Below are 27,523 nucleotides of genomic sequence, written 5' to 3' on the forward strand. Positions count from 1 at the left end.
TTCTAATATCTCTATTTTTAGTTGCTCCCTGCACCACATCCCCTGTCAGGCTGAGGCTGTGGGCCTGTCAGGCTTTGAGCATCTCCCCTGGGGCAAACACTGACCTTCCTGCTCTGGTCAAATTCTGCACGGGGGGGCTTGAATCCATTCCAAATAAACAAACAGAAATTCCTTGCCTCACCTTCCCCTCCTCTTGCTAGCCGTCCCTCACTACACACACATACACAACACACACATATGGGCACACTCGCGACATTGATACATGCACCGGTGCACATGTGTACACCCTCTCACCTTCTCTCCCTCTCTGTGTCTCTCTCTCACACCCACACAGACACATAGACTCACACATTTCTTCCACCCATCCTCTGTCCTTCACCACTGGAAAGGAGGCCAGTGTCTTCTCAGTGCAAGAAAACCACCTGGAGCCACCCAGGACACGCATGTGTTACACTTTGGTTTTGCATGGACTTCTGCATTTCCTGGCTCCGCCCAGCCTGAAACTGTTAAAATATCACAGCAGGGGGGCAGCCCCAGCCCCCAGACACAGCTCTAATCGTCACAAGGCATCCTGAGTAGCTCTAGTCCCCAGTCAGAGTCACTGGGGTAGAGGGACCCATAGAGAACCTATGTATGTACAGAAACCGTGGAAAGTCATCTGTATATACACCGCTAAGGAGGTGAAGGACAAAGAAGTACGAGTAGTGGGTAATTTGATTTCAGGAATTTTACTTTCTGTCAAGTTGTTTAAACATTCAATTATGTTGTTTAAGTGGACGAAAATGTTTGTCAGGAAGTTTAAAATTGGTGGCAATATGACTGACCAGATACGGCTGATCATTTGGGCCGTGGCAGAAGCAGAAGTCCAAGTTGGAAAAATTCTAGAAGCTGCTGCCTGCTGACCCTTCATTGAGCCAGGTCGGGAGAAGTTAGGAAAGGCATGAGGCTCAGGCAGCCCTCATGGCTACTCAGTGGCTGTTCTTAAAGAACTGGGGATGACCCTGGCTCCAGGCCTCATGCCTCTCTGTTGCTGGTCCAGGCACTGGTATTCTCTTTTTTTTTGCTGGTACAAATAATATATGCTTCCTATTAAAGAATTCAAGGAACATGTAAAATTATATGAAAGAAGGTAATAAGTTACATGAAGTCCTATCACTTGAAATAAACAACATTAACATTTTAAGAAATATCTTTTGGGGCCACAATATGTGCGTGTGCGCGCACGCACACACGCACACACACACACACAGAATTTTTGTAATTTGCTTTTGTTTTGTTTTTCTCATTTTCCGCCTCCCTTGTCTGTCTCTACCTCCCCCACCAATAATGAAAGTAAACAACTTTGCGTTCATCCTCCTAAACCTCTCTTCATGTAACATAAAAATGTATGCATGTCTGCATAGAGGTTTCTTTTCTCATTCTTTGGTATTTCCAAATATTGAATAATTTTATGCACCTCTGTGCATCTTGCTTTTCTCATGTAACAGCATGTTCTAGAAAAGTCCTTTTAGCTTCACTTGTAAAGATGTAGTACATTCTTTTTAAGAGTTGTATAATATATTAGAGATTTTAGAGTGCATTTTTATTCAACAATTCCCCAAATGGTGAGCAGTTACAGAGTTTTTTTGTTTTGCCTTTTGTAGCTACCAGTATTGCTGCAATAAACATTTTTATACTGCATATATTCCTACATAATGATGTTTGATTAGTCTCTGAGATTCCCAGAAATGGTATTGTAAATTTAAAGATATATGTATTCTTTAATTCTAATAAAACTGGAAAAATTTCTACACAATAATATTTCATATTTTATTTGTCTGATAAATATCTATTAAGTCCTTACTCCTTGCCAGGCAATTTGGATTAAAAAATGAGTTAAGATAAAGATCCCAGCCTTCACTGAGGGTTGATCCTAGAAATACAATGGGTAAGAAGAGATGAATGAAAGAACAGTAATTATATTAAATACTTTTGTACCAGGAATGTATGAAAATGTAATTCTCCCTTGCTTTCCCATCAACAATTGGTATTATCATTCCTTTTGTTTTTTCCCCAATCTTATTGATGTAATGTGAATATTTTATCTTAAGTTGCATTTCTTAATTTGCATTTAATTTAACATTTTTCATGTTTGTTTATCTAGTGGGATTTGTGTTGGATGAACTGACATTCACAATCTTTATTCCTTTTTTTTATTGAGTGGGTCATATGCTAGACCATATTCTTGTTTAATTACATGAGCTCTGTGTATATTATAAATACACATTTATCTGCAGTATGCCTTGCAAGCCATTTTCCCAATCTATTGCTCAGGTACTGACTTCATAATAATTTCTTTAACTATAGAATACCTTTCGCTTTTATAAATTTGTATTTTTGCTATCAGTATGTCTTTTTGTCCTTTCAGCATCTGACTACCCTTCATTGTTCATTGTTATTTCCAAACTCTGGGTCAAATATATAGTCTCCTAAATTTTCTTTCAATTAAATTTTTTTTAACTTTTTAATATTTTTTCAGTACATGTGGAATTTATTTTTTAATATGGTGTGAGGTAGGGGTTCGATTGCTTTTTCTTCTAGGTAGACAGCCACTTGTTAAATGTCACTTATTAAAATCAACCATCAGTTCTCCTGTGAAGTAAAATGTATCTTTTTCATATATATAATTCCAAATGCTCTATAATCTGTTTGCATGCTTATTATTCTGCTCCATTGATAATATGTCTGTTCTTATTCCAATTTTATGCTGTTTTGATTACAGTCTACTTTATCATTATTTTAAAGCTAGATTAAAACTTTATTTGGTCAAAGAAAATTTCAGATAATTTTATCCAATTAAAAATTGTAATTGTTGGGCACCTGGGTGGCTCAGTGGGTTAAAGCCTCTGCTTTCGGCTCAGGTCATGATCCCAGGGTCCTGGGATGGAGTCCCACATCTGGATCTCTGCTCAGCAGGGAGCCTGCTTCCTTCTCACTCTCTGCCTGCCTCTCTGCCTACTTCTGATCTCTGTCTGTCAAATAAATAAATAAATAAATAAATAAATCTTTTTAAAAAAGCTAATTTAATTATATTAGGAACAAGAAAGAGGACATAAGAAAGAGACGATGTTGAAATAATTACAAGACAATACTACATAAAACTTTATGGCAACAAACTGGAAAATGTGGAGGAAATCAAAGATCTATAAATCATATAAATCATCAAAATGGTGCAAGGGAGAGGAAAAATGGGAACTGACAAATTCTTGTAGAAGAAATTGGAAATCTACTTAAGGACCTACTTTTTATAAAAGGACCCCTTGGAGTTCTAAATAGCCTTTAAAGAAGAGAGTCCCAAGGTTATTAAACAGTTCAAGACCATAGGAAAAAGGTGGACAGTTCCCTTGTATGTTATAAAGCCAGCATTATCTTGGTGCTAACTCCTCATACACAGAACCCGTTCAGGAATATTGATTCTCATTTGAAATAAAATATTGGCAAATAGGATCCATCCATGTATCAAAAAGACTAGTGAACTGTAACCAAACAGCTTTTATTTCAGAATGAAAAGAAGTTTCAGTAGCAGAAAATTTATCAACAGAATTCATCACATCAACATATTAAATTATCATATTAAAAGATACTCAATAAGTACCTGATAAAATTTAATATCAATTCTTTTTTTTTCTCTTTAAAGATTTTATTTACTTATCTGAGAGAGAGATAGGGAGAGTACAGAAGAAGAGTGAGAGGGAGAAGCAGACCATCTGCTGAACAGAGAGCCCGATGTGACATGAGGCTCAGTATCAATTCTTAATAAAAACCCATAATCCCTTGTGCAAAATTCTAATACCAAAAAAAAATCTCTAAAAACTGAAATGTTGGCCCATAACTTTGGTACAAATTTCATTTAAAAAGTCCCATTCTTTACAAATGTGAAGTATTGCAAGGCCTTTACCCAAAGCATACCTCAACTAAGTATTCATGGATAATTTATTGTGGCTCTCTGTCCTGTATTTAAGATTATTATAGTCTTCCTTTTCTTCAAGGAGAGTTTGAGGAAAAGTAATATGAGACATGTGCTTTCACCTTTCTGGAAGAAAAGCACCACTGCATTTCATTAAATCTAAGACACCACTCTTTGGAAGGCTAGCATTTATTTTATGTATGACTGACATAGGGAAAAAAAGATGCTGCTAATTACTTTATGAACCATCACTAGTTGTAAAACACATCATGGTTTCAGAGATACTGAAATGTGAAAAAGAAAAAAAGGTGGGGTGCATCTTGGAATCAAAGAAATGCTATGAACACCTCCAAAAGCAGTCAGGAACCCTCCACCAACTGCACGGCCCTTCAGACAAGAGCAGGAACTCAAGGTCCTTTCCTCTAAATGTCTGCCTGTTGGGGATGGGCCAGGTGTGAGGTGGAGTGGAGTAGCCAGTGGTCAACCAGGACTCCAGAGTTGGCTCTTCAAAGGTTAAGTGACCATGAACCAGCTATGGAACATGTCAAACTTCAGTCTGGGACAGTGATCACGCCTATTTACGCTTACTTTAAAGTGGAAAGGATGACGGAGACAGGGTTTGGGAAGTTCCCGGTCAAGTGTAAGCTCCTCTTAAAGAACCAGCCCTGGAACGGAGGCAGTGCTGATGTCCTGGTGACGCTGCCTGTGGTCTCTAGCATCTTTCCCACTTCCGTCGTTCTATGATCCTTTACCCAAGAAGAATCTTGGCTGTATTTCTCTCACCTCTAAGGAAGTTTCTCTGAGATTCCTGAGAAGAGGCAGTTGGCCTCAGATGCCTGAACCATCCCTGGGGCCTGAATTTATAGCCTCTCACCTGAAAATCTGAGATGGAAAGAACCTCAGCCATGTTCTTACACGGGCTGGGACAGGGACGTGACCTTCCCATGTAATGCAGACTGTGGCAAAGTGAAGACTAGAACCCAGCCCACCAGAATCATCATCGGACACTTTCCGGATGCCAGGGCTCCTGTCCCGAGGGCACTGGGGTCCACCCCAGCAGTTTCTGGCAGTTTGCTCAGGCAGATGATCTCTGTGTCCTAAACCCAGTCATTCCTTCTCTCTGGACCACTTCTTCCTGCTCTGGGGGGAAAAAGACAATGCCAGCTTAGCCTGCCAGATCCCCTAAACGGATTCCATGTTCTGATTTTGACTTTCATTGCCCTCCCACTTCCATCCCTCCTCCTCTTCTCTCTAATTGGCCATCCCGAAGGGGCTGGGGGAGCTCTTCTGTACTGAGGCTCTGAAGGCCTACTCACGTCACCAGTCTGCTGTGTGTTCTCCGACAGGATGGGAGTGGTGAGCAGCAAAAAGCAGGTGAAGGAGAAGAGTAAGGCCCGATGGAGTCCTGTGAAGGTCAACACCCAGAGCAAAGATCCCCCACCACTGCCACCCTTGGTGAGTGATGGCTGTTCCCAGCTGGAAACGGAGGGGGAGGAAGAAGAGCAGAGAGCACATGCTTGTCTCCAGCCAGCACCAGGGCCATCTCTAAATAATTCAGGGCTCTGAAAAATCTGCCCCTTGCCCCTGCCACCAAAAGTGGTAGCCACCTCATGCTGGTGTGGCAATATAGTAGGAGATGTTTAACAGCCAGAGTGCCATGTTTACCCTGAATAGCTGTGTGCTTTGAAGCAGGTTACTTAACTCCCCTATGCCTCAGTTTCCGCATCTGTAAAATGGGTATAGTGAAAGTGCCTTTCTGATAGGGAGGTAACAACATGGGATGTATATACAACCATGCAATTCCATAACATACTACCCTTCGAACAGAACCGGGCATGTGTAGTCCCCAGTAATTCTTAGCCGGTTCTTATTTCACAAGGGCAGCCTTGAAGAGAAAAAGAAATCAAAAAGATCGAGAAGAGGGTGTGGTGGGAATGGGTCTGAGGCACTTAGCAACGTCTGCTGCCCCCACCCCTACCCAGAAGCTCCTGGACAACAGTCCCCTTCCTAGCACTGCTGCCCACCTTCCAAGGAGTTACTCTCCAGGAATGAGGAACCCTAAGACTAGCCACATCTCTCCAGCAAACCCTCAGCTTCCCGTGGAACCTGAGATGCTGTTCTGGCTTGTTTACAGAACACTTAGAACCCTTCCACAGAGGGTACTACATTCCAAAGAGGCATTTTTAGATGTCTATTTGTGACACTCCCCTTCCCCACCTGGCCACCTATCCCTTTTTGGTTGGGGGCAGTTGGGAGTCATGCCTGGAACCTGCTCTCTTGCTCTCTGCCTCGGGGGGCACATTAACTGTTCATCAATTTAGTCCAATGGTGACCTAATGGGACGTAGGATTGCTAATCCCATTTCTTAGACAAACAAGGCATTTTATCTGTGTCTCAACTTAACACAGAACACTGAATGAGTGAATGATGGCTTGATGACTTAGACTGAGTAATATCGCCAAAGTTACATGGTAATAAGTTATAGAGGCTGGAATATTTTAAACTTTATTTTTTTAAAAAAGACTATTTATTTATTTGAGAGAGAGAGCGCGCAAGCATGAGCAGGGGCAAGGGTCAGAGGGAGAGGAAGAAGCAGACTCCCCGTTGAGCAGGGAGCCTGACATGGGACTCGATCCCAGGACCCCAGGATCACGACCCCAGTCGATGGCAGATGTTCAACTGACTGAACCACCCAGGTGCCCCAGAGTTTTTAACTAAAAAAAAAAATCATATGACATATTCTAATTGTGGAGAAAAATTATAAACACTCGTTATCCCACTAGCCAGTGATACCTAGAGTTAGTGCTACAGAACCCCTGTTCCCAGACCCTATTGTCGATGTTATTTATATGACATGTTTATATTTTCAATGGAGCCATACTGTATGTACCATGTGGCAAAATGCTGCTTGAAAATTGTGTTCAATAAATATGGAAGACAAACAAAAAATACTCATAACATGTCCATCAGATTAAAAGGATAATGAAATGAATACCCAGCACAGCCCCTTTGGTCTTCAGGAGCAGTGACCATTGTCCCCACCCAAGTCCATCCCTCACCCCAGGCCCCTACCTGAATGTGTCCATCATTCCTTAGCTTACCGTTTTGTATCATCACATGTGCATATACTCCTAAAGACTGTTTAGTTTCTTCTGCCGGTTGTGAACTTTTGATCGAATCAAACAGCCTGTATTCTTCTGAGACGTGGTTGTCAGATCTCCCATTACATCTGTGACCTTCATCCACGTTGATGCGCATATCTGGGCTCAGAAGTTGCCACAGCGGCGTAGCATTTCCTTGCATGACTGTGCCCCAGTTTGCCTATTTTTCTGTCATTAGTCCTAAGGACAATTTCCACATTTTACAATTCTTATGTATTATTGTAGTTTTGCTGGGAGCATTCTTGTGCATGGTTCCTGATACACTACAGAAGTTTCTCTACAGGGTGTATACCTAGGGATGTATTTGTTGAGTTTTAGGGAAATACGCCCTACAAAGCCCCTGGGTGACAGGTGCAACAGCCTCCCAGCCCAGGCCTTGGGTTTGGGGGGTGTGGAACTACTGCAGCGTGTGTGTGTGTGTGTGTGTGTGTGTGTGTGTGTGTTTCTGCTGCAGGTGCTGTTTAACCATCTGGCTCCTGCACCTCCGGACACGTGTCCAGACCAAGGTAAGAAGGGGTTGCTTTTGAAGCCGAGGCTCTCCAGGCCATCTGCTCTGGGCCCAGGTCTGTGCAGGCAGAACAGGGGCTCAGCTGGGAGAAGCTTCCTGGAGAGGACAGGGGAGGCCCTCCAGGGTCAGAGAGGCAGAGGCTATGGGGGGAGGCACTAAACCAAGCATAGCGAGGGGTGTGGCCCAACTCTGCCCCAGGCTTCAGCTGCCCACGGAGGGGGGGCCCCCTCCAGGAATCAAGACCCAGTTCCTGTATCTGAGCCTGGGTGTTTTTTTGTGTTTTGTTTTTCAAATAAGAACTACAAACTATAAATGAGACAAAAAGAAAAATGTTACAATAAATACAAACAGCATAAAAAACAAAACTAAGCTTTCTTTTTTTTTTTTTTTTAAGATTTTATTTATTTATTTGGCAGACAGAGATCACAAGTGGGCAGAGAGGCAGGCAGAGAAAAAGAGGGGGAAGCAGGCTCCCTGCTGAGCAGAGAGCCTGATGCGGAACTCGATCCCAGGGCCCTGGGATCATGACCTGAGCCGAAGGCAGAGGCTTTAACCCACTGAGCCACCCAGGTGCCCCCAAAACCAAGTTTTCAAAGATTCTAAAGCCCCACCCTCAAAGGGTGAGGGCCGATGGGTCTACATATTCCCTCCTGCCCTGAGTCTGTTCCGAGAAAGATAGAAAGCTTTATCTTTCTCCGCAACTTCCCCACTTTCCAAAGCTGCTGCTGGCCTTCTGACCACTGACGCCACCCTCCCTCACCCCGTCTCTACTGCCACTCTGGTGGGTAGGACAGTGGGGGATTGTGTAATGAGTGACCATGGCCCTCCTGGGTCAGGGATTTGGAGCCTGGGGGGGCGGGTGTGACTCACAGGACGGTCCCTTCCTTCAGAACTGGCTTGCAGGAGCATGAGGAGCTCTGACAGCCTGGGTCCCTCATTGTCTCACCTGGCATGCACTAAGCAAACAGTACCCACTCTGTCCAAATACTGGGGAGGCTATAAAATTGAGTAAGACGTGGCTCCTCAACCTGAGAGAGCTCAGAGTCTGTCAAGCTCCCAAACAAAATGCTGAAACCAGATGTTTCTCATCTTGGTGTTTCTCATCCTGCTGGGACTCACGACTGATTACCACAAGGCTCATCCTTCATTTCCTACTTGGGGGGAGGGGGGTTGGCGGTTCACGGCCCCAGCAAGGAAGCCCTGGGCAAAGCAATAAACTAACAACCTTTGATGCAAAGACTTGAATCTTAGAACTGGAGGTGGGGGGCATCGTCATCTATTCCAATCCCCTCTTCCCCCCATGGGGAAGTGACTAGCCATCACACCACACATCGGTGACAAAGTTGAGTCACCTGCTCCCAGGTGAGCGAGGTGGTCTCCAAGTGAACTTTTCCAGTGGCTCTTGGCTCCCCAGAGCTAGCAGGAAAGACCTCCTTACTCACAGTGGCCATTCGGATGTCCATTCCTGGGACTAGCAGCAAGTCAGGGTACCACCTTCCAGGAGCACAAGGCCACAGTTACAGGTCAAGGTTATAGCAGCCACATTCCCAAGACCACTACCCTCTTTGGAATAGAGGTGGGGAGGGGCAGCTGGCAAAGAGGAAGAGAAGAGAAGCTGATGTGACTTTGAAGCAATAAGGAATCAGCCAACACTCATTCCCAAACTTGGGATGGCAGCCTTCAGCCCAGTGCAGCCAATCTCCCTAAATCTTGGGCTAGCCAATCCCTGAGAGGGTAGCTCTGGGCCTTAGGGCTTTCATGTGGAGACCAGAAGGGATGACAGGATGGACTCTAGGGGCAGCCTGCCCTTATTCCCGGCAGCAAAGTTAGAAGGTCAGTCTGGTAGACAGGAGATTCCCCTGCTGCCTCGGTGAGGGAGAAAGCACACCACAGCTTTCCCTCTGTCCCTGTGTCCTCCTGACCTCATGGCAGCCAGAGATGGCCCACAGCACAGACTCACCCAGCCCCTGCCCTCACTCTGCTGGGCCCAAGCGGTGCACATCTCTTCCTTGTTCCCTCTAGAGGAGCACTTCGTGGTGGCCCTGTATGACTACAGCTCGGTGAATGACAGGGACCTGCAGATGCTGAAGGGGGAGAAGCTGCAGATACTGAAGGAGTAAGTTCCTGGAATGCGGTCCTGTGGTCAGGGGACTCTGAGGCTCCCTATCACAGTGGGACAGCCACCCAGCCGTCCAGTCCAGTCACCCACCATTTCTTTTTACCTTGACCCAGTTTTCTCCTTCGATCTACCATTCCACAGTCTTTCTCACAAGGTGGCTTCCACTCACTATCTCCCACTTCACTGTCAAAATCATACTTCTCCTTCAAAACTACCTCCAACATCACCTCCTCCATGAAGCCCTCCTGATGGGCACAGCGCTTGCCTGGCTGCTCTGCCACAGGTTTGTGTGTCTCCCTTGCCAGCCAGAACCTCGCACAGGATTCTGCTCATGAAATCATCTTTACTTAATTTCTAGGGCTCCCTCTCAGAAACTCCTCCAAAGTCTGCTCTCTCTCTAACGTTGGGCTTGTTCTGTGGAGCCTGGAGGTTCTGCTTTTGTTCTTGAAGTTCTGCGATGGCCTTGAGCCCAAAGCACAAAAGCCTCGACCTTCTAGGCACACGTGGGCTGCCCGGCTCCTCCTTTGGGCAGCATCTCTCCTCCTGCTATTGTCTTTCCTCTCTGGTCCCGACGCACTCACTAAACTCTCAATCTGTCCCATTAACCAAGAGGAAGGCTACTCACGGAAGACAGGGGCCCTCTGGCGTGGTCAGGCTGTCTGGACAAACTCTTCCTCTGGAGTCTTCACCAACCCCTTCCTCCCTGGACCAGTCTGTGAGATGCTCAACAAGTTAGCACCTCCCCACTGAGCAACTCATACCAGTTCCTTCTCATCTGCCCTCTGCATCCTCTGCCTCAGGGATGAGATTGGAGTTGGGGAAGGGCTGTGAGCGCCCCCCAGAGATACCCACAGGAGTCACTATGCCATTTTGGTTTTCCCTTCTCTGTAGAGTTGGAGACTGGTGGTTGGCCAGGTCTCTCATCACTGGAAGAGAAGGCTATGTGCCCAGCAACTTTGTGGCCCGAGTGGAGACCTTGGAAGTGGAAAAGTAGGTGGACACACGGAGGGCCCTTCAAAGCCGAGGCCCACTTTTTGCTTCCCCCCTGGGGGCTGCTGGGCAGGGAGGGGTCGGAAAGGGACTGAAAGGTGAGCCTCTGGGAGCATAGCATGGAGGGAGCTAGAAAGGGGCTGCTGGGGAAGTATTATCCACAGACCCAGACAGCCTGGTGCTCAGGGAACTACTTCTCTGTGCTCACCTCACTCTTCCCATCTGTGAAATGGAACTGCTCCTCCCCTGATTTATTTGGATGTAAACGTCCCTACAGGCCCATGACCTTGCAAGCTAACCTTGAGGCACGATGATCAGCCCCCTCTCCTTCAGGGCCTCCGACAGGCAGGACTCAGGGGTACTCACAGCGTGGTGGCCTCGCTCAGAATTGGCCTCCAGAAAGCAGTACTCCTCAGAACCCTCATAACCCACTTCTGCACAGTACCAGTCACTCATTCCCTCCTACAACATGCACTGAACAAACAGAACCCAGACTCTGACTCTGTCCACATGTGGAGAAAGCTGTAGAAATGAGTAAGATGGGGCTTTTTCCCTGAAAGAGCTGAGAGTCTGTTAAACTCGTGAGCAAAGTGCTGGAACTGGGTTAGTGGCCTTACCTGGTATCCCTCATCCAGCGATGGTCGCCCTTGGGAGGATGTTCTGTCTGGCACTGCCAGGCCTGCACCTCTCCCTGGAAGAGTGTATGGGGTCATGGACACTAACTTCCACACTGATTGGTCCCTGCTTGAGAGGAACATGGCGGGAATCTGTGCTCTGAGGGTCTCAGCACTTTGTGGAATTCAGACTTGACCTCAAGGAGGATCAAACAAAGAGCACCCAAAAATGTTCTCAGTTCAAGAAAGCAGTAAGTCCATCCGCTGATGGCAAATAAAAAGAAAAGGAGGCCCAGGGGCCAAAGGGCATTTCATGAATCAAGATGTGAGGAGTGTTGTTATTTCAGGGTTAACCTGAAAACAGGAAAACGCTATTTTGGGGGGCAGGGGGGTGTACAGCTTAGAAGGGGGGCATGGATAAGAGTATTCCAAGGAGTATGTTCAGCCTCTGAGATCTGCCTGCCTTTTCTCTTTCCCAGATGGTTCTTTAGATCAATTAGCCGGAAAGATGCTGAGAGGCAGCTTCTGGCTCCAATCAATAAGGCGGGCTCCTTTCTTATCAGAGAGAGTGAAACCAACAAAGGTAAGCATGGTGCCCAGTGCAGTCCCCAGGAAGCCCCCTCCCACCCCCGAGGCTGCTTCTGGGAATGCCAGCCAGGGGAACCTAGAGGCTTCCGGGTCTCCTGTCTCCCTTTCAGTTCAGGCCCTGCCTGGCCAGCCAATCTAGTGTCCAGAAGCTGAGTGTGAGGCTATGGTGCCAACAGGTGTCCATTGGCTGGGCTGGACATGAATAGGGTGCAGGTAAGAGAGGCAGCTAGAGAGCTGCTCCCGTCCAGGCCACTGTGCATCGTCTCTGGCTCAGTGGGGACACTGAGGCTGGTGAGGTCTGAAGAGAGGGAGAGACCCAGAGCCACGTTTTGGAACCAAAGGATTTGGGAGCCCATAGACCGCTTAGAAATCATCTCAGCCGAGGCACTTACAGGCACCTGGAAGGTGACAGAGTTTGGAGAAAGGCCCGTGGCTGGGTATGAAAGACTGGGGTGGCCATTGTGGAGAATGGGGAGCACGCATGGATTCAAACCCCCCGATTGACCAAAACATTTCTGCCACCGCCCGCAGGCCACCGGGCTTTCTCTTTCTCTTTCATTTGGTTTTCTCTCCTTCTTTCCTTCTTAAAGTTCCCTTTGTTATGACATATAAAGCATACAAAACTTGCATAAATTATAAGTGAGCGTATAATTACAGGAAACACCTGTGCAGCCACAGGAGCGCGAACATTCCAGACATCCACAGCCCTTCTCACCACTCCACTTGTGTGACTCAACCTACCCCTCCCCCAAGAGAAATCATGGCTATCTCAACTCTTAAAGAAATTCTCTTTTCTTTTTCTTATTTTTTTAAAGATTTTATTTATTTATTTGAGAGGGAGAGTGCTCACAAACAGAGGGAAGGACAGAAGGAGAAGCAGACTCCCCACTGAGCAGGGAGCCCAATGCTAGTTCTATCCCTGGACCTTGGGATTGTGACCTGAGCTGAAGGCAGATGTTTAACTGACTGAGCCACCCAGGGACCCCAACTTTTAGGGAAATCCTTTCTTGCCTTTCCTTATGGCTTTACCACCCATGGTTCCCATATTCTTCAACTTGATGCAAGTGGAATCATACTATTTTTATTTTTATATGTCTTGTCCCTTCCACTTGACATTGTTTGTTACAGTCTATATTAATTTACTAGGCCTGCTGTCATAAAGTACCAGAAACTGGGGTGGACGGCTTCACAGAAAGAAACTGTGTCATGGTGCTGGAGGCTGGCAGTCCTAGATAGAGTTGGTGGCAGGATTGGTTTCTTCTGAGGCTTCTCTCCTTGGCTTGTAGATAGTCACCTTCTACCTGACAGACCTCCTGACCTGGTCTGTCCTCAGTCTGTTTCCTAATCTCCTTTTCTAATAAGGGCACCAGTCATGTTGGATTAGTCAACCTGTCTCCCCACCAATGACTTCAGTAGTTACCTCTTTAAAGCTCCCATCTCCAAATAGAGTCACATTCTGAGCTACTGGAGGACTTCAACATAGGAATTTTGAGGGACACAATTCAGCCCATAACAGGTACCCTCATGTTGTTGAGGAGTGGTCCGTTCACATTCACTGCTCTACAGAACCCAGCATATGAATATTCTGTAAGCTGTTCCTCCTTTCTGATGTTGGGAGACATACACTGTTTCCAGCTTGCAGCTATTATGAACGGGTTGCTCTGGACCTTATTATATATGCTTCCTGGTACATATTTGCCATCTTTGGGATGCTGAGCCAATAGCCCCATTTGAAAGATGAGGAAACTGAGTCCCTAAGGGAAGAAATGACTCCCATGAGGCCAACAGTGAACAGGGATCAGAGGATCAGAGCCCAAGTCATCTAAGAGACTTTACAAGGTCTACAGTGCGTCTGGCAGGCCTGTCGTGAGCTGATGGAGGTGAATATCCCTGAGTAAGATGAAGGAAGCCTTTGTTCATCATGATGTGGCACATAAGGACCTCTTACGCCCTTGTGGCCAATTTTTAACTGGAGGAGAGGTGGTGACAGTGACATCAGAGGAGGAAGGGAAGAGATGATGGCTGGGCTGCAAGCTGGTTCCCTGTGGTTGGGGCAATGAGAGGAGACAGAGGTTCTGCTTAGTGGGAGCACCCCGCCAGCCTCGTCCTCCAGCTCCATCACAGCTTGAGAACCACAGCGAGCGGAAGCCCCAGAGCAGCAAACAAGGGGCAAAGAGAGCTGCTCATTATACCCTGGGAGGCTCAGGGGAGATCCCGAAGCCTCCCTGCCCTTCAAAGGGTCAGGGCCAGGTTGAGGAGGTGGGGGGTGCATTGGTCAGTTGGGTGTTCTATATAAAATTTCCGGAACTGTACCAGTGGATGAATTAAATCCATATATATCTATATATGGATATTGCCATATTGCCACTACTCCATTTTGGCAAAGCACTTTTGACCAAGAAGCGATATGGGAATCACTGGAGATGACATACCTGTTTTGTTTTTAGAGAATATTTCAAATATGTACAGAAGTAGAGAGAAGAGTATGATGGAACCCCTTGTGCCCACATTCTGCTTGGACAGTGATGTCTCAGTCAATCCTATTTTCTGTATATTCCCACCCACCCCTACTATGTTGACACAAGTCCCAGAATCATGTGATCTCGCCCTGGACATGATGTCTTAGTCATTGTCTATTGCTAAGGTGCCTTCTGGAAGAGAGGGACCCCCTAACCTCAGGATGGAGGAAGGGGTGCTCTAAAGGTGGGGGTATCCCTCTTGTCCTTGCCCACCATGGGGAAGCTAGTCCAAGCTGGAAATTGGCCAGTTTGAGGCAGGGCTGCAGGACTACCTCAGCATCATCAAGCCCACACACATAGACGGACACAGACACATTTGCACACATGCTCCTCAGAACTCCGAAGCAAGTGCCCTCCCTCTGCATCTGAAAACTGCAGCCAGCGGATGGAAGACAGGGAAGGAACGCTGCCCACAGAAGCCGGGGAAATGAATTCTCACCCTGTATTGCCTCTGTCATTCTCTTAGCCTCTCAAACCTCTGTTTATGGGTACCTGGGTGAGGATCAGCTAGTTTCCCAGTCTGAAGGCAGACAGTTCTGCGGGCATTAAATCTCAATCTCTGGGAGCCCTGAACCAGCAGTTGAAAGTATTTGGAGGAATAACAATAAGAAGAATATTAAACTGTGAAAAGAAATGGGGGACAGGCCCTTGGATGAACCCCAGGCAAGCTAGAAGCCCTAAATCATGAGCTCTGGTAGCAGCATCGTGGGGAAGAGAGCAGGGTCTCCTAGGCTTCTTATGATGCAGCCTACACGATGTCCAGCTGAAAAGAAAAAAAAAAAAAAAAAAAAAAAAGAGGAGGGGGGAAGAAAGGCCCTCTTCCTCACTACCGGGGTGGTGCAAGGTTCCATGAACTCATTAGAGCCACTCTCAGGTTGCACTTACCGGGGCAAGGCAGGGGAGACAGTTTGCAGCGAGCAGGGTGGAGCTGCGGTCGCGGACGTGGGATGGGCCTGGCGACAGCAAGATGCACACACACATCTTGCATGGTTTGTAAGTAGGTGATGAGAGGCGCAATAGCTAAGGGAGGGGAGAGGGAAAGGTGGTTTGTGAGGGAGACAAACAGCACCGCGGAAAAACCAGGCGTGCACACCCAGAAGAAGAGGCGTCCGAGCCTGACACCTAGCGGTGGAGCTTTGTAAAAGCTTCCTATCGGAGGGGGGAACCCTCAGCTGGCCACTAGCATTCCCCTTCCTGACCTCAGTTTCCTCATCTTCCCATTAAGAGTAGCGGGCGTGTTACCCAGTGAGCTGGACAGAGACATTTTATGAGAACATCAAGTCGTGGAAAGACGTTTCTCCAGTGGAAACTCTTGCCCCCTAAATTGCTCTTAACCTTTAGCATCTGCTATCCTTGTCTGCAGGCAGACAGTAATATACATGACAAGGTACAGAGATGTTTATAAATTTGAACAGAATTCCTGGGAAATAGGTTATTATATTCTCCTCCACGGACATGAGTGCTTAAGTTTGGTGTTTGCTATTCCTTGTGGGAGCAGCGCCAGCCTTTTCAGCTAGAATGAGTGAGTTGAATGAATCCAGGAATCAATCAATCCTCTAGTTCCTTCAATAACTCTACATTTCTCAATAAATAGTCCATGGCAAAGGGGGGTCCCTGGATGACCAGATGTCCAAGTAGGGGACAGCATGTTTGCTTCAGAGTTCTGGGATTCCCTGGCTTGGAGAGAAACATCAAGGTCTGAGTTGGGTGGCGAGGATAGGGGAGGCTTTCTGGAGGGCTGAGGTTGAGATGAAAGAAAGGTAACTTATGGTGGGAAGAGTTAAAGTGGAGGGCAGAATTTGGGTGGTTTTGAAATGAAGCCCAAATCTCAACCCTGATTTTCCCCTCTGTATGCCTTATCACTTTATTACTCCTCTAGGTGCCTTTTCCTTGACTGTGAAGGATGTGACCACCCAGGGGGAGATGATCAAACACTACAAGATCCGCTCCCTGGATGAAGGGGGCTATTACATCTCCCCCCGCATCACCTTCCCTACACTCCAGGCTTTGGTGCAGCATTATTCTCGTAAGAGGGGAGGATGTGACCGGGGTGCAGAGGAGCCCTTCGATCTATCACTAGATCTCAAGATCATGTGAATCACTGGTGCCATCGTAGGGGAGGGGGCTATCCCAAAGCTGGACAAGTATCGGCACAGTGATTCAAAGTCGATTTCCCTAATCCCTTCTACTGGCTCACTCATCGTGTGACCACTTGGAGCATAACGAGGATTTTCAGTCTTAGAGCAGGTCAATGACAGCATGCCTTGCTTTATGCAAAATGAATGCAAATGCAGAGAGTGTGTACAGCAAATGTGAACACAGGCATATGTGTACTTGGACATGGGAGTGTGGTTGGCAAAAACAAGAAAGGGACACAGCTGGGAAGAATATGGTTCCCGAGGGAGACCTGTGATTAGGCTACTCTGGTAATCTCCAGCTCCATCTCTTCTTCCCTAATGCAGAGAAAGGGGATGGTTTATGCCAGAGGCTGACCCAACCCTGTGTGAGTCTGGCTCCCCAAAACCCCTGGGCCCAGGATGAATGGGAAATCCCCCGGCAGTCTCTCAAGCTGGTCAGGAAACTCGGGTCTGGGCAGTTTGGCGATGTCTGGATGGGTGAGTATGTGGCCAGAAGCCTCTCTCTCCCTGCCCTGTGTCCTGAAGCACAGAAGGCTCAGGGTATGCACACTGTATTGTGCTTCCCCAGAAAGCTTGTTTGGGAGAAGGGCCAGAGGCGATGGTACCCATTTCACAGATGAGGTAATGAAGGCAATCCTAAGACACTGCAGTGACTTGGCCTCCACTGTCAGGACACCATGGTGGTGCTGTAGGAACAGACTCCAGCTCTCCCAACACCTTAGTTGGTTCCTTCCCTCACTCTTCACTGCCTGGGGCTAGTCTGCCATGGATGGACTGGTCTGTGAACTTGAACATCTGGCTAACTCCTCTTAGCTTTGGTTTGCCAGATGGAAATGACCTGCTCAACATGGTCAATGGTGACCCAGGAGCTCCAGAAGTCTAATAATAGACCAAGCCACTGCTTGTAGCTGGGTGACAAGCGAGGTCACTGAGCTCTCCAGTCCCTGTACGTGTAGCGGACGACCACTCTTGTACTCACCAAGAGCACTAGCAGACTATGAAAGGCAGTGCTTTATTTTATTCCTGGACCAGTCCATAGCTCTGGGGCATGATCCCCAGGTGAGATCCACCTGTGTCCCCAAACCCTCCTCCAGCAACCGGGACTGATGCCTGAAACACCTATGTGCGGAGCCCTACATAGGTCCTTGCAAAGATCTCCTGAGAAGGGTGTGTCAATTATTATTTATCTTTTACCTTTCAGGGTGGATGGGGGAGCTTGATGGAGGAGAACGTGGTTGGAGGAAAATGTGGGTGGGGGAGAATGTGGAGGTACAGGGGAAGGAAACTTGCAGGGCACAGAAAGGAGGGAAAGAGGTCTACAAGCCACCTCTGCCTCCTCGGCAGTGTTGCCATGGGCTGTGATGCCCATTTCCAGGCTGAAGGTATCGTGTGGTAGAAGAGACTCGCGTCGGGAGAGGAGCAGGCTATAGGAAGGACAGAAGGGACACGACACACCAGGACAGACCTGGCGCAGGGGCGAGGAGGTAAAGCAGCCTCCCTCCAGGCAGGGAAGTTTCTCAACTCCCTGAGGCTCCAGTCGGGCACAAGAGGCTGAGATAGGCTGGCATCCTACAGGAAAAGCCAGCTCATCTGTCACCTATAGGACCCGAACATCCGAGCCCAGGGCTCCATCCTAGGGGGGCAGTTCTGACCTCAGTCCTCCACCTATAGAATAAGGGTGGCTCCTGGAAGCTTATAGATATTTTAGTGAAGGGATCACCTCCCACAGTGTCCAGGTCTTCTAAATGGTTTCTTTATTCTCTCCCCGACCTGGCTCAGGTTATTACAAGAACAATGTGAAAGTGGCCATCAAGACCTTAAAGGAGGGAACCATGTCTCCGGAAGCCTTCCTGGCAGAGGCCAACATGATGAAAACTCTCCAGCATGAGAGGCTAGTTCGTCTCTATGCCGTGGTCACCAAGGAACCCATTTACATCGTGACCGAGTACATGGCCAGAGGTGGTGCCCTGCATGGGGCTGCATCGTCAGACAGGGGTGGGGAGGGGCAGGGTCAAGGCATGAGGAGCCCAGAAGGCTGAGGCTGATCTGCTGCAGTGGGTTTGCCAGTGAGCGGACCTCCGTGGGGGATCCCTGGGCCATGGGCCCCACCAATTAGCCAATATCCTACAGATCTAAGGTTTTCCGTGGGACTGAGGGGCAGGAAGGAAGGATGGTGGGAAAAATATGGGTCAGTGGTTCTTTCAGAGCTGTGTCCCCATTCAGACACACTTCAGGCAACATTTTTGGAGGGCACCTTCTATGCCCAGCACTGTCTGATGCTCACTAGGGAGGGCAGAGCACTGCCAAGAGTGCTCGACTGGGCATCCAGAGATGGTTCTGGTCCCAGTTATGACACTCACTAGCCATGGACTTCTGAAAACCATAAATGACATCATGGATGAAAAGAGAGATCAGGCCAGCTGGCCATGGAAGTCCACAGTGAAGCCAAGATCTCATGGGGCAGTGGGTGGGGGTCAGCCTGTGAGCTCCTTCCCACTCTTCCTGTGACCCTGATTGCCCAACACTTCTGTAGGATCCTAACCTGCCATGTTAACCTAACTCCTTAGAAATCATCCTCAAGGGGGCCCCACATTGAGCTGGGAATTCAATGCCTCCACCGCCCACCAGCCCCCCCTTAGGTGACCATCCCTCCCCGTTCTTAGATGTCACAGTGGAGCTGCATTTGTCCCCCGCACCAAACCCCAGGAGGCAGGGGTCTCCGTGCTGGCATTTTTTGCACCTTTGGTCCTCAGAGACAGAATCTCTGCCAACAAAGGGTGAAGGGGACAGGAAGACGCTGTAGGACATCATGCCAAGAACAGGCACTGATACAGAGTCGGGAGATCAGGTTCTGCTCCTGGCTTCCCGGCTGGGTGGCTCTGACCCTTGCAGAAACTGAACTTCCTCTGAGCAGCTGGGAGCACAGTGGCTGCCTCCTGGGATGCTCTGATGACCGAGACTAGAATTTCTGTAAAGCATAAAGCACTCTACTCTGCAGCTGTGGGTGGTTTTGTTCTCTGTGTACCGGAGATCTGACAGGGTGCCCCATGTTTCCTGACACCAGGTTGGGGGCAGCGCACACATGGGAGGGACCGGCACAGCCGGGGTTGGCTCATTTTGCACAAGAGCAGTTGCAACTTCTCTTTCCTTAGGATGCTTACTGGATTTCCTGAAGACAGATGAAGGTAGCAGATTGTCCCTCCCCAGACTGATCGACATGTCAGCCCAGGTTTGTGAGCTATCAACTATAACAAAGCCCAAGAGTAGTGATGACCAAGTGGACTCAGAACCCCACCCTCTCCTCTGTGCCTTGTGGCTTCATGAAACTGACTATTCAGAGGTTGTAGCCACTCAATTTAGGCTGGGCTGGGAAGGGCAGAAAACAGAGTAATAACGGTTTAAATTTGTAAATATCCAGAGGTGTTTTGTGTGGGGGCAAGTAAGTGGGTCTTTCCCCCAAAGACACAGGGACCCACATTTCTTCCATCTGCTCGGCACTTAGCATGTCATTTAAGCCTACCTTCTCCCTTCTAACAGCTGAGCCACTCAGGCTTCCCACCTTCCTCCTTCTAGAGACATGTCCCTGAAGTCACCTACTATCCTTACTTTGACATTTCTTTCCTTGCCCCCAATCATGTCACCTGGCCACACCCAGGCTGCGAAGGAGGTTGGGAAATGCAGTCTTTATTCTGGGCCGTTGGGATGAAGTGAGGTGAGTCCAATTATTCCTGAAGAGAAGGAGAACGGATGGTGCGGGGAACCCGGAGAGTTCACCTGAATTCCATGTGACAGTGTAGGCAGGCGTGTCATGACCTCCTTTCTTCCTCAGATTATGCCCACAAATGCCTCTTCCAGCAGATGAATCACAGTCCAGGCTTCATGAGGTGAAGAGCAAAAGGGAGAGAAGGGGTCGTTCCTCCCCGGGGATGTTAGCTGAGGGTTCTAACTGGCAGGGAAACACACCTGATGGCCCTGAGTGTGTGTGTCTGCTAAAACTGGAACTCTCAGCAGAAGAGCTCTGGTCTGTGGTCAGCCGGTGAGACCCAAAAACACACACACATCCGCCTCCAGAGAGGAAACCTCCCCCTCACCCCACACCACCACCCCATCCCCACCTTGTCTGGTATTATCTGTTATTAGTATCAGTGCAGGAACTGATGTCACCATGCCCTTTTTCCACTAAGGTTAATGCACCTGGGTTTGGGTAGGGTGCTGAGTGGTCTCGGAAAATTAACACTGGTAACCAGCCTCAAACCACAAAATGGTGTTAAGAGTGGCCACCCCTTCTTTCTTTCTTTCTTTGCCTTTCTCACTCTCCCCTGTCTCTTTCTCAGTTCCTGGGGAAATCTTGGGTCTTCCCAGGGGCAAAGGATATGAAAAGCCACCTGCATGTATACCTAGGGGTGGCCAAGAATCTAAGGGTTAGGAAACCAGAAAATCAGAACCTTCCAAGTGAACAGCTTCTACACCCCATTCTAGTCATGCTTGCGTCTCAGCACATACGTGTGTGGACACACACACACACATACACACGACCCTTCTGGGCACTCCTTTTCCTGCTTTGCAGGATGAAATGCAAATCCCGCCTATAACCGTCATCTATGTGCCCTACTTTGCAGCCCCACAGCACCCCCCCCACATGTCCTGTCACACCCCTGAGCCCTCACTCAGGCTGCCCCTTTCACCCAGAATGCCTGGGCAAAATCCTAACCGACATTCAAGACCCAAGTTAAATTCAATTCAGATTTCTCTGGATGGGAAAGGGGCAGAGAACACTTTCTGCACGAGTTTTAGTTAGCACTGTGTGTGGTGTAGTCGTCTTGAAAGCCCATCTGGTTCCCCCGCAAACCCCCCCACCTTTGGTATGATTTCTAGTACTTCTCAGTATGCATTTGTTAATGGGAGGAGTGCTGGTAAATGTTATCCAGATCCAAGATATTTGGTATTCAGCTTTCTAGCCCCCACAGTAACATACCAATAAATGTATGATTTAGCAAAGGAATAAATGAATGACTAAGTGAATGGATTCATGAATAAACCAGGGCAGAGGGACGCTTATGGAGTAGGATGAAGTCCAGTGCTGCCTTCTTGCCATCGCTGGTCTGGGGGTACATTGGCATTTTATGCTCTGCCTCGGTTCCTTCATCCATCAAGCAGGAGTGGGAAGAATAAAGCCTCAATGAGTTTCCTCGACTACAAGACACAAGTGCCACATGAGCAGCTATTCCTGGCCCAATGGTGGTGATGGGGAACAGAAACGGCCTCTGGTCCACTGGAATTCTGCGCATGCCCTCTGAGGGCCTAGTTAGCCACCTGGCCACATGTCTTGTGTATTGCCCACTTCAACTCCACACCCTGGAGACCCCTTTCCTCATGTTCCAGGTCAGGACAGAGACCCCTTAGAGAGCTTAAGCAGCTCCAATCCAAGGCTCCCTGCTCTTGAACAGTGCTGCTGACTTCCCTCCTTCCCTGACCTTTTCTTCCCCGACCCCTTAAAAGACCTTCTTCTCCTGCTTTCATTCTGCTGTCTTCCTTCCCTGCAAACACTTGGAAGGACAGAGAAGTGGGTGAGTGGTTCAGGCAGCTCTGGCTCTGATATCCATGTCTCTGCTTTTCTGGGCTTTTCGAGGGCTGCGGTCTATGGCTTATTCAGCTGAAGAGTGGTGGAAGCCAGTTTTCTCCACTCAGGAATCTGCTCCTTCTCCTTCTCCAGCAGCACTCCTCGTCCCCTATGCATCTGCCAACAAACACAAACACAGACCTCCAAGTGTTCCTGCCCCTTCCAGGCTATGAGGGGGTGAGGAACAGCCCTCCAGATAGGTGGGCAGGTCCTTCCTCTCCTGATAGCGGCTCTGCAGGGCAGAGCCTGGAGGTCCCTGCGCTGTTCTTCACTGTGTGGCTTGTTCCCTCAGATTGCCGAAGGAATGGCATACATCGAGCAAATGAATTCGATCCACCGCGACCTGAGAGCAGCCAACATCCTGGTGTCTGAGACCCTGTGCTGCAAGATCGCGGACTTCGGCTTGGCCCGCATCATTGACAGTGAATACACTGCTCAAGAAGGTGGGCGGAGCCCCCATCTACAAGGGAGACCTTGGGCCTTACCTTCCCCAACTCCTTAAACCCCCTTGTGCTTCTCCTTGACACTTCAGAGAAGAGCTTTGTGTTTTTTCCCAATTCTGGCCTCACTCCCAGGTAGATCAGCGTTTCTGTAAAGGGGCTTCACTAGTGTCTGATGAGGAATGGTTTTGTGATGAAGTAGGTTTGGAGATGCTGCATAGGTTGTTCAGACCCTCTTTGGAGATTCCTGGTGCACACCAACATATGAAAGGCACTGACAAGTCCTGCAGCAAAGAAACAGCATATATTTGCTTCACCTGTCTCTCCAAAACTAATTTGAGCCCAAGGTACCTTTTTCACTTGGCTCCTGTAAGCCTCCCACAGATATAGGGTTTCTCAGAACACACTATGGAAAACATTTTTTTGAAGCATGAATAGGCAGTAAATGCTTATACCTGAATTAGGGTTTCCATAGAACACTCGGCTTTTCTTCATGAGACAAAAAAAAAAAAAAAAAAAAAAAAACTTCATGAAAAGATTTAAAATGGTCAAATACATGTATCAAGTAAGCTAGCAAGCAATATTAGCTGAGCATATTAATCAGTTGGCACAGGAGAAGGATCAATAGGGCTTGTTCCCTGAGGAAGCTTCAGGCTGGCTGGGGAAACCGAGAAAGCAGGACAAGGAAGGAGGTAATCCCATGCTGAGCTGTATGCTGTCTACTCTAAATGCTAACCAGGCTGCAGCACCCCAGGGGGCTTCACAGGACAGCGGGATTGGAATGCCCTCCTCACCGTGACCCTAGGTGACTGACACACAAGTCCCTTGTCATCAGTTCCATTTTGCAGGTAGGGATTAAAAGGCAGGGACCAGTTAAGGTGAATTGCCCAAACGATGGATTTCTGTTATTAAACACGTGAGGTGGAAATGACTCTTCTGTCCCAGGTGGAAACACATATGGGTTGCCTTGTGAAGCCCACGGAACCAAGACCCAAACAGGGTGACAGAGGTTGTCTCTTGGGCTGTGCACCCCTAGAGTCTTCAACATGCCTACTCATGTGTTCTAGTGGGTCTTAGTGGTTCTCTGGAAGCATTTCTGGAAGCACTCTAGGGCTGTGCACCCCTAGAGTCTTCAACATGCCTACTCATGTGTTCTAGTGGGTCTTAGTGGTTCTCTGGAAGCACAACCAGAGATGGTGGTCCAAGGCCTGCTAAAAAGGGGGAGGGAAGGTGCATAGGGACAGTCTGTCATGGCCTCACAAAGCTGCCTGTGGCTTTTCTCATAGGCGCCAAGTTCCCCATCAAGTGGACTGCCCCAGAGGCCATCCATTTTGGGGTGTTCACCATCAAAGCAGATGTGTGGTCGTTTGGAATCCTCCTGATGGAAATCGTCACTTATGGGCGCGTACCCTATCCAGGTAGGCGGCTTGGTCCCGCAGTGATTAGATGGGTTCCCTACCTTCCAGAAATGACTGCAATGACAGATATCCCATCCTTGGTGCCTGGAGCTGCCCACATCTATGTCAGAATGGGGTCCCGCAGTTAGAACAGAGACTCATGCATGTCACTCTGGAGACAGAGGCTCTGGGCCCCTTCCTCAACATTGCTTTGGCAACAGGGCTGTGCCCCTTCATTCAGGAGAGGTCAGTAACCCCCCAAACCAGGAATTAAGCGAAGGTCAGTGTCTGAACTCAAGTTCACTCCAAACTGGTTCTCACTTGAGGACAGCTTGTCTCTCCTCTGGCCTTGTACCTTGGGTGTAGTTCCGGAAGCCGTGTTCTGACTGTACAACTTCCCAGCCCTCCCCCCGCCCCACTGGGCCACTAAAGGGCTTGGCCAACTCAGCAGCCTACAGCCAGTGGTCTCCCTCCGCGGGCTGGTGCACATGGCCAGCGAGTGACGGACTTGGGCTGTGTGCTCATGGCAGGTAAGCAAGACAGGGTCCCACACACGGAGGAACTGCCCGCACTAAGGAGACAACCCAAGCCTCCCCTCCAGCTGTTCTCGGAGGAATGACATGTAAATAAAGGGTTGTTTCTCAGGGGCACCAGCTGGGCAGCCCAGTGACCTGCGAGGGAGGATGCGGTGGTCTGGGCCTCACCGGCTCCCGCCGCCCCTCAGCCGCGCTCTGCGTCCCGTCCGCCTGCAGGAATGAGCAACCCCGAGGTCATCCGCAGCCTGGAGCGCGGCTACCGCATGCCGCGGCCCGACTCGTGCCCGCCGGAGCTGTACCGCGGTGTCATTGCTGAGTGCTGGAGGAGCCGGCCAGAGGAGCGGCCCACATTTGAGTTCCTGCAGTCAGTGCTCGAGGACTTCCACACAGCCACCGAGCAGCAGTACGAGCTGCAGCCCTAGGCCCTGACGCAGGGACACGCGTCCAGGGCGCGCGAGGCCCGGGGTTGGCTCACATCTGCGACCCATCCTGTAGAACTGACCAGGCATGTTCACCTCGCAGCTTATATTCTAGCCACAGCCAGCCAGGAAGGGCAGGGATGAATTGGTATGCCCATTTCTCAGATGAGGAAAGTAGAAGTAGAGGTGGTCTGACGGGTGGATCACACAGCACAGACTCTGGACATTCAATGGCAGCCCCCCCCCCCCTTCTCTGGCTGTGTGACCTTGGTGAGCCACTCAGCCTCTCTGCTCCTCCGCTGTCTTACTTGTACAATGAGGGAAGAACCATGATAGTACCTACCTCGTATGTTCCTCGAGAGGATTACATTCGTTAACCCCAGTAAGATGTTCAGAATAGTGCCCGGCAAACGCCTGGCACACCGTTAAACGTTTGAGTTCGTGTGACAACCCTGAGCTGGTGCCAAAAGCAAGAAGTCGGCTACAGGTGACTGGGGAGTCCGGCTGCTCCCACCTGCGCCGTCCGCGCCCCTGTCCTGCTCGCTCTCTGCTATCCCAGAAGCAGGACTGGGTCCTCTGAGATGTCTGTTCAGAGAAGCGTCCAGCGCTTTGGGGGCTTTTCCGTAATAAAGTCACGAGATCTGACCTTCGCCGTGTCGTTACTGGGGACAAGCCTGGACCTCGCTACGTGACACAGGTGGTTTGCATGAGTGACGCAGCAAGGGACTCGCGGATTTGTGGAAACCGAGCCCGGCCTCAAGGACAACACCGCAGACCCAGGGGTCATGGCCTTTTAGGGGAGGCTTGAGCGGGGCCGGCAGGTGGCGCCCTCACCTCAGAAATCCCTGGGCTTCTGGCCTGAGCCCAGGACCCATTGCTGAGGCCTGGCAGTGGGAGAGTGCGAGCTGCACTTGTTGGGGGTGCGTGCACGGGGAGCGAGCGCCCTGGGCTCTGAGTCCTGCGACCAGGTGCAGCAACGAGGTGCGCACGGTGATGGGATGGTAACACCAGGAAACATTCAAGGCTTCACACTGTTCAGGAGGCTCGCTATTTGTCATGGTTTTTTTTTGTTGTTGTTGTTGTTTTTATTTATAATAGATTCATTATTATAGATTATTATTAAATAGATTTATTATGATAGATTTTTTTTGAGAATTTAGGTTTATGAAAAATAAGTGGAATGAATAAAGAATGTCCATTTACCCCTCACCCCCGCCCCTCTATTTCCTCTATCATTAACATCTTGCCATAGTGTGGTTCATTTGTTACAACTGGACAGGCCAAATTAACACATCATTACTAGCTAAAGCCCCTAGTTTACATTAGGATTCGCTCTTTGTGTTATATTGTATGCGTGTTGGACAATGTATAATGACTTGCCTCCAGCATTACACTATCATATAAAATAGTTTCAATGCCCTAAAAATCCCTTATGCTTCTATTCATCCCTCCCCCCCTTTAAACCCCTGGCCATCAACTTGCCATGTTTTGACCCGTCTGATCCTGGTAACCCAAGGAATATTACGATGTTGTGTACAGAGGAAGAAAGGCAGGCACAAAGAGATTGGGTGGTATTCCCAGGTCACACTGCTTATTAGTGGTGGGAGGGGGTTGTGGAGGCGAGCACAGCTGCTGGACTATGGCAGCAGAGTCTTGGCGGGAGCTGCTGGGCTGGGACAACCTCACCGCAGGAGCTGCCCCTGTAGGGGAACAGAGGTGACTGGGCAAAGAAGAACAAACATCTGTATGTTTGCATCCTTGGGATTTCCAGTATGCATTCCTGTAAGGTCCTTGGGATTTCTAGTATGTGTTCCCATACTGTCTATGGATTCTCAAACAGCTCTGGGGAGGCATCACCATTGCTATCAAGCCTATACTCCTTTCCATACAAGAAATAAACGACAGAGGCTCCACACCACGAAGCTTATTCAGAGGCTCTTAGCTGGCCAGTGCTGGACCCCAGATTTGAACCCATTCTTTGCCCCCAGTCCCTCTCCACAAACTACTACGTAGGTGAACACAACACTCCCAGGAGCAGGCGATGCTGGTACGCGGAGGTGAGGCAGGCTCACATGGAGCCTAGTGAGTGTGTGTGAAGCAGGCAACATGGTCAGATTGGGGCTTGGACAGATCTCCTCTAGGCCATCCAGGGTTTGGGAGGTAGAGGGCTCTAGGGACAAGAAACCTTGTCCTCAGGGCAGTGGGGAGAGGGAGGGGCAGAGAATCGCCTCTGAGTTCCCCCAGGAGCCATGGGCACTTTGGGCAAGAGTACTGCGGAGTCTTTCAGAAAAAAAATTCACAGCTCAGCCTCCCCCACTCTGGAGGAGGCCTAGAGCCCATGCCCCATCTCCTCAGAATATCTGGGAATTGGGGCTGTCAGGGCCAGACCCCAAGATGAGGGAACATGGCTGGAGGGAACTAAGCTGGAATTCAGGGTAACCTGTAGAGGGTTGGGGAGGGCACCAGACACAGATCTGAGCCCGTAAGGCTTACAGATGAGCAGGGTCTGAGAGGACCTAAGAGTGACT

At 48.9% G+C, this 27,523-nt stretch overlaps 1 protein-coding gene across 2 annotated transcripts in view; it reads left to right on the forward strand.

Annotated features, from left to right (window-relative positions):
- BLK (BLK proto-oncogene, Src family tyrosine kinase) overlaps nt 1-25,640 on the forward strand; it is a 70,573-nt gene extending 44,933 nt beyond the window's left edge. Inside the window, exons 2-13 of one of the 2 annotated variants that reach the window (XM_059177314.1) lie at nt 5,293-5,401; nt 7,562-7,613; nt 9,638-9,731; nt 10,626-10,724; nt 11,818-11,921; nt 16,325-16,471; nt 16,908-17,060; nt 18,363-18,542; nt 19,736-19,812; nt 22,496-22,646; nt 23,930-24,061; nt 24,793-25,640. In XM_059177314.1, coding sequence (XP_059033297.1) covers nt 5,294-5,401; nt 7,562-7,613; nt 9,638-9,731; nt 10,626-10,724; nt 11,818-11,921; nt 16,325-16,471; nt 16,908-17,060; nt 18,363-18,542; nt 19,736-19,812; nt 22,496-22,646; nt 23,930-24,061; nt 24,793-24,998 — 1,503 coding nt within the window. In that variant the 5' untranslated portion in view covers nt 5,293 and the 3' untranslated portion in view covers nt 24,999-25,640. The remainder of the gene's footprint in view (nt 1-5,292; nt 5,402-7,561; nt 7,614-9,637; nt 9,732-10,625; nt 10,725-11,817; nt 11,922-16,324; nt 16,472-16,907; nt 17,061-18,362; nt 18,543-19,735; nt 19,813-22,495; nt 22,647-23,929; nt 24,062-24,792) is intronic. The other variant, XM_059177324.1, reaches the window with a different exon arrangement.
- Nucleotides 25,641-27,523: the final 1,883 nt, after the last annotated feature.

This window comes from Mustela lutreola, chromosome 1 (assembly GCF_030435805.1).
Source record: "Mustela lutreola isolate mMusLut2 chromosome 1, mMusLut2.pri, whole genome shotgun sequence".
NCBI classification, from domain to species: Eukaryota; Metazoa; Chordata; class Mammalia; order Carnivora; family Mustelidae; genus Mustela; species Mustela lutreola.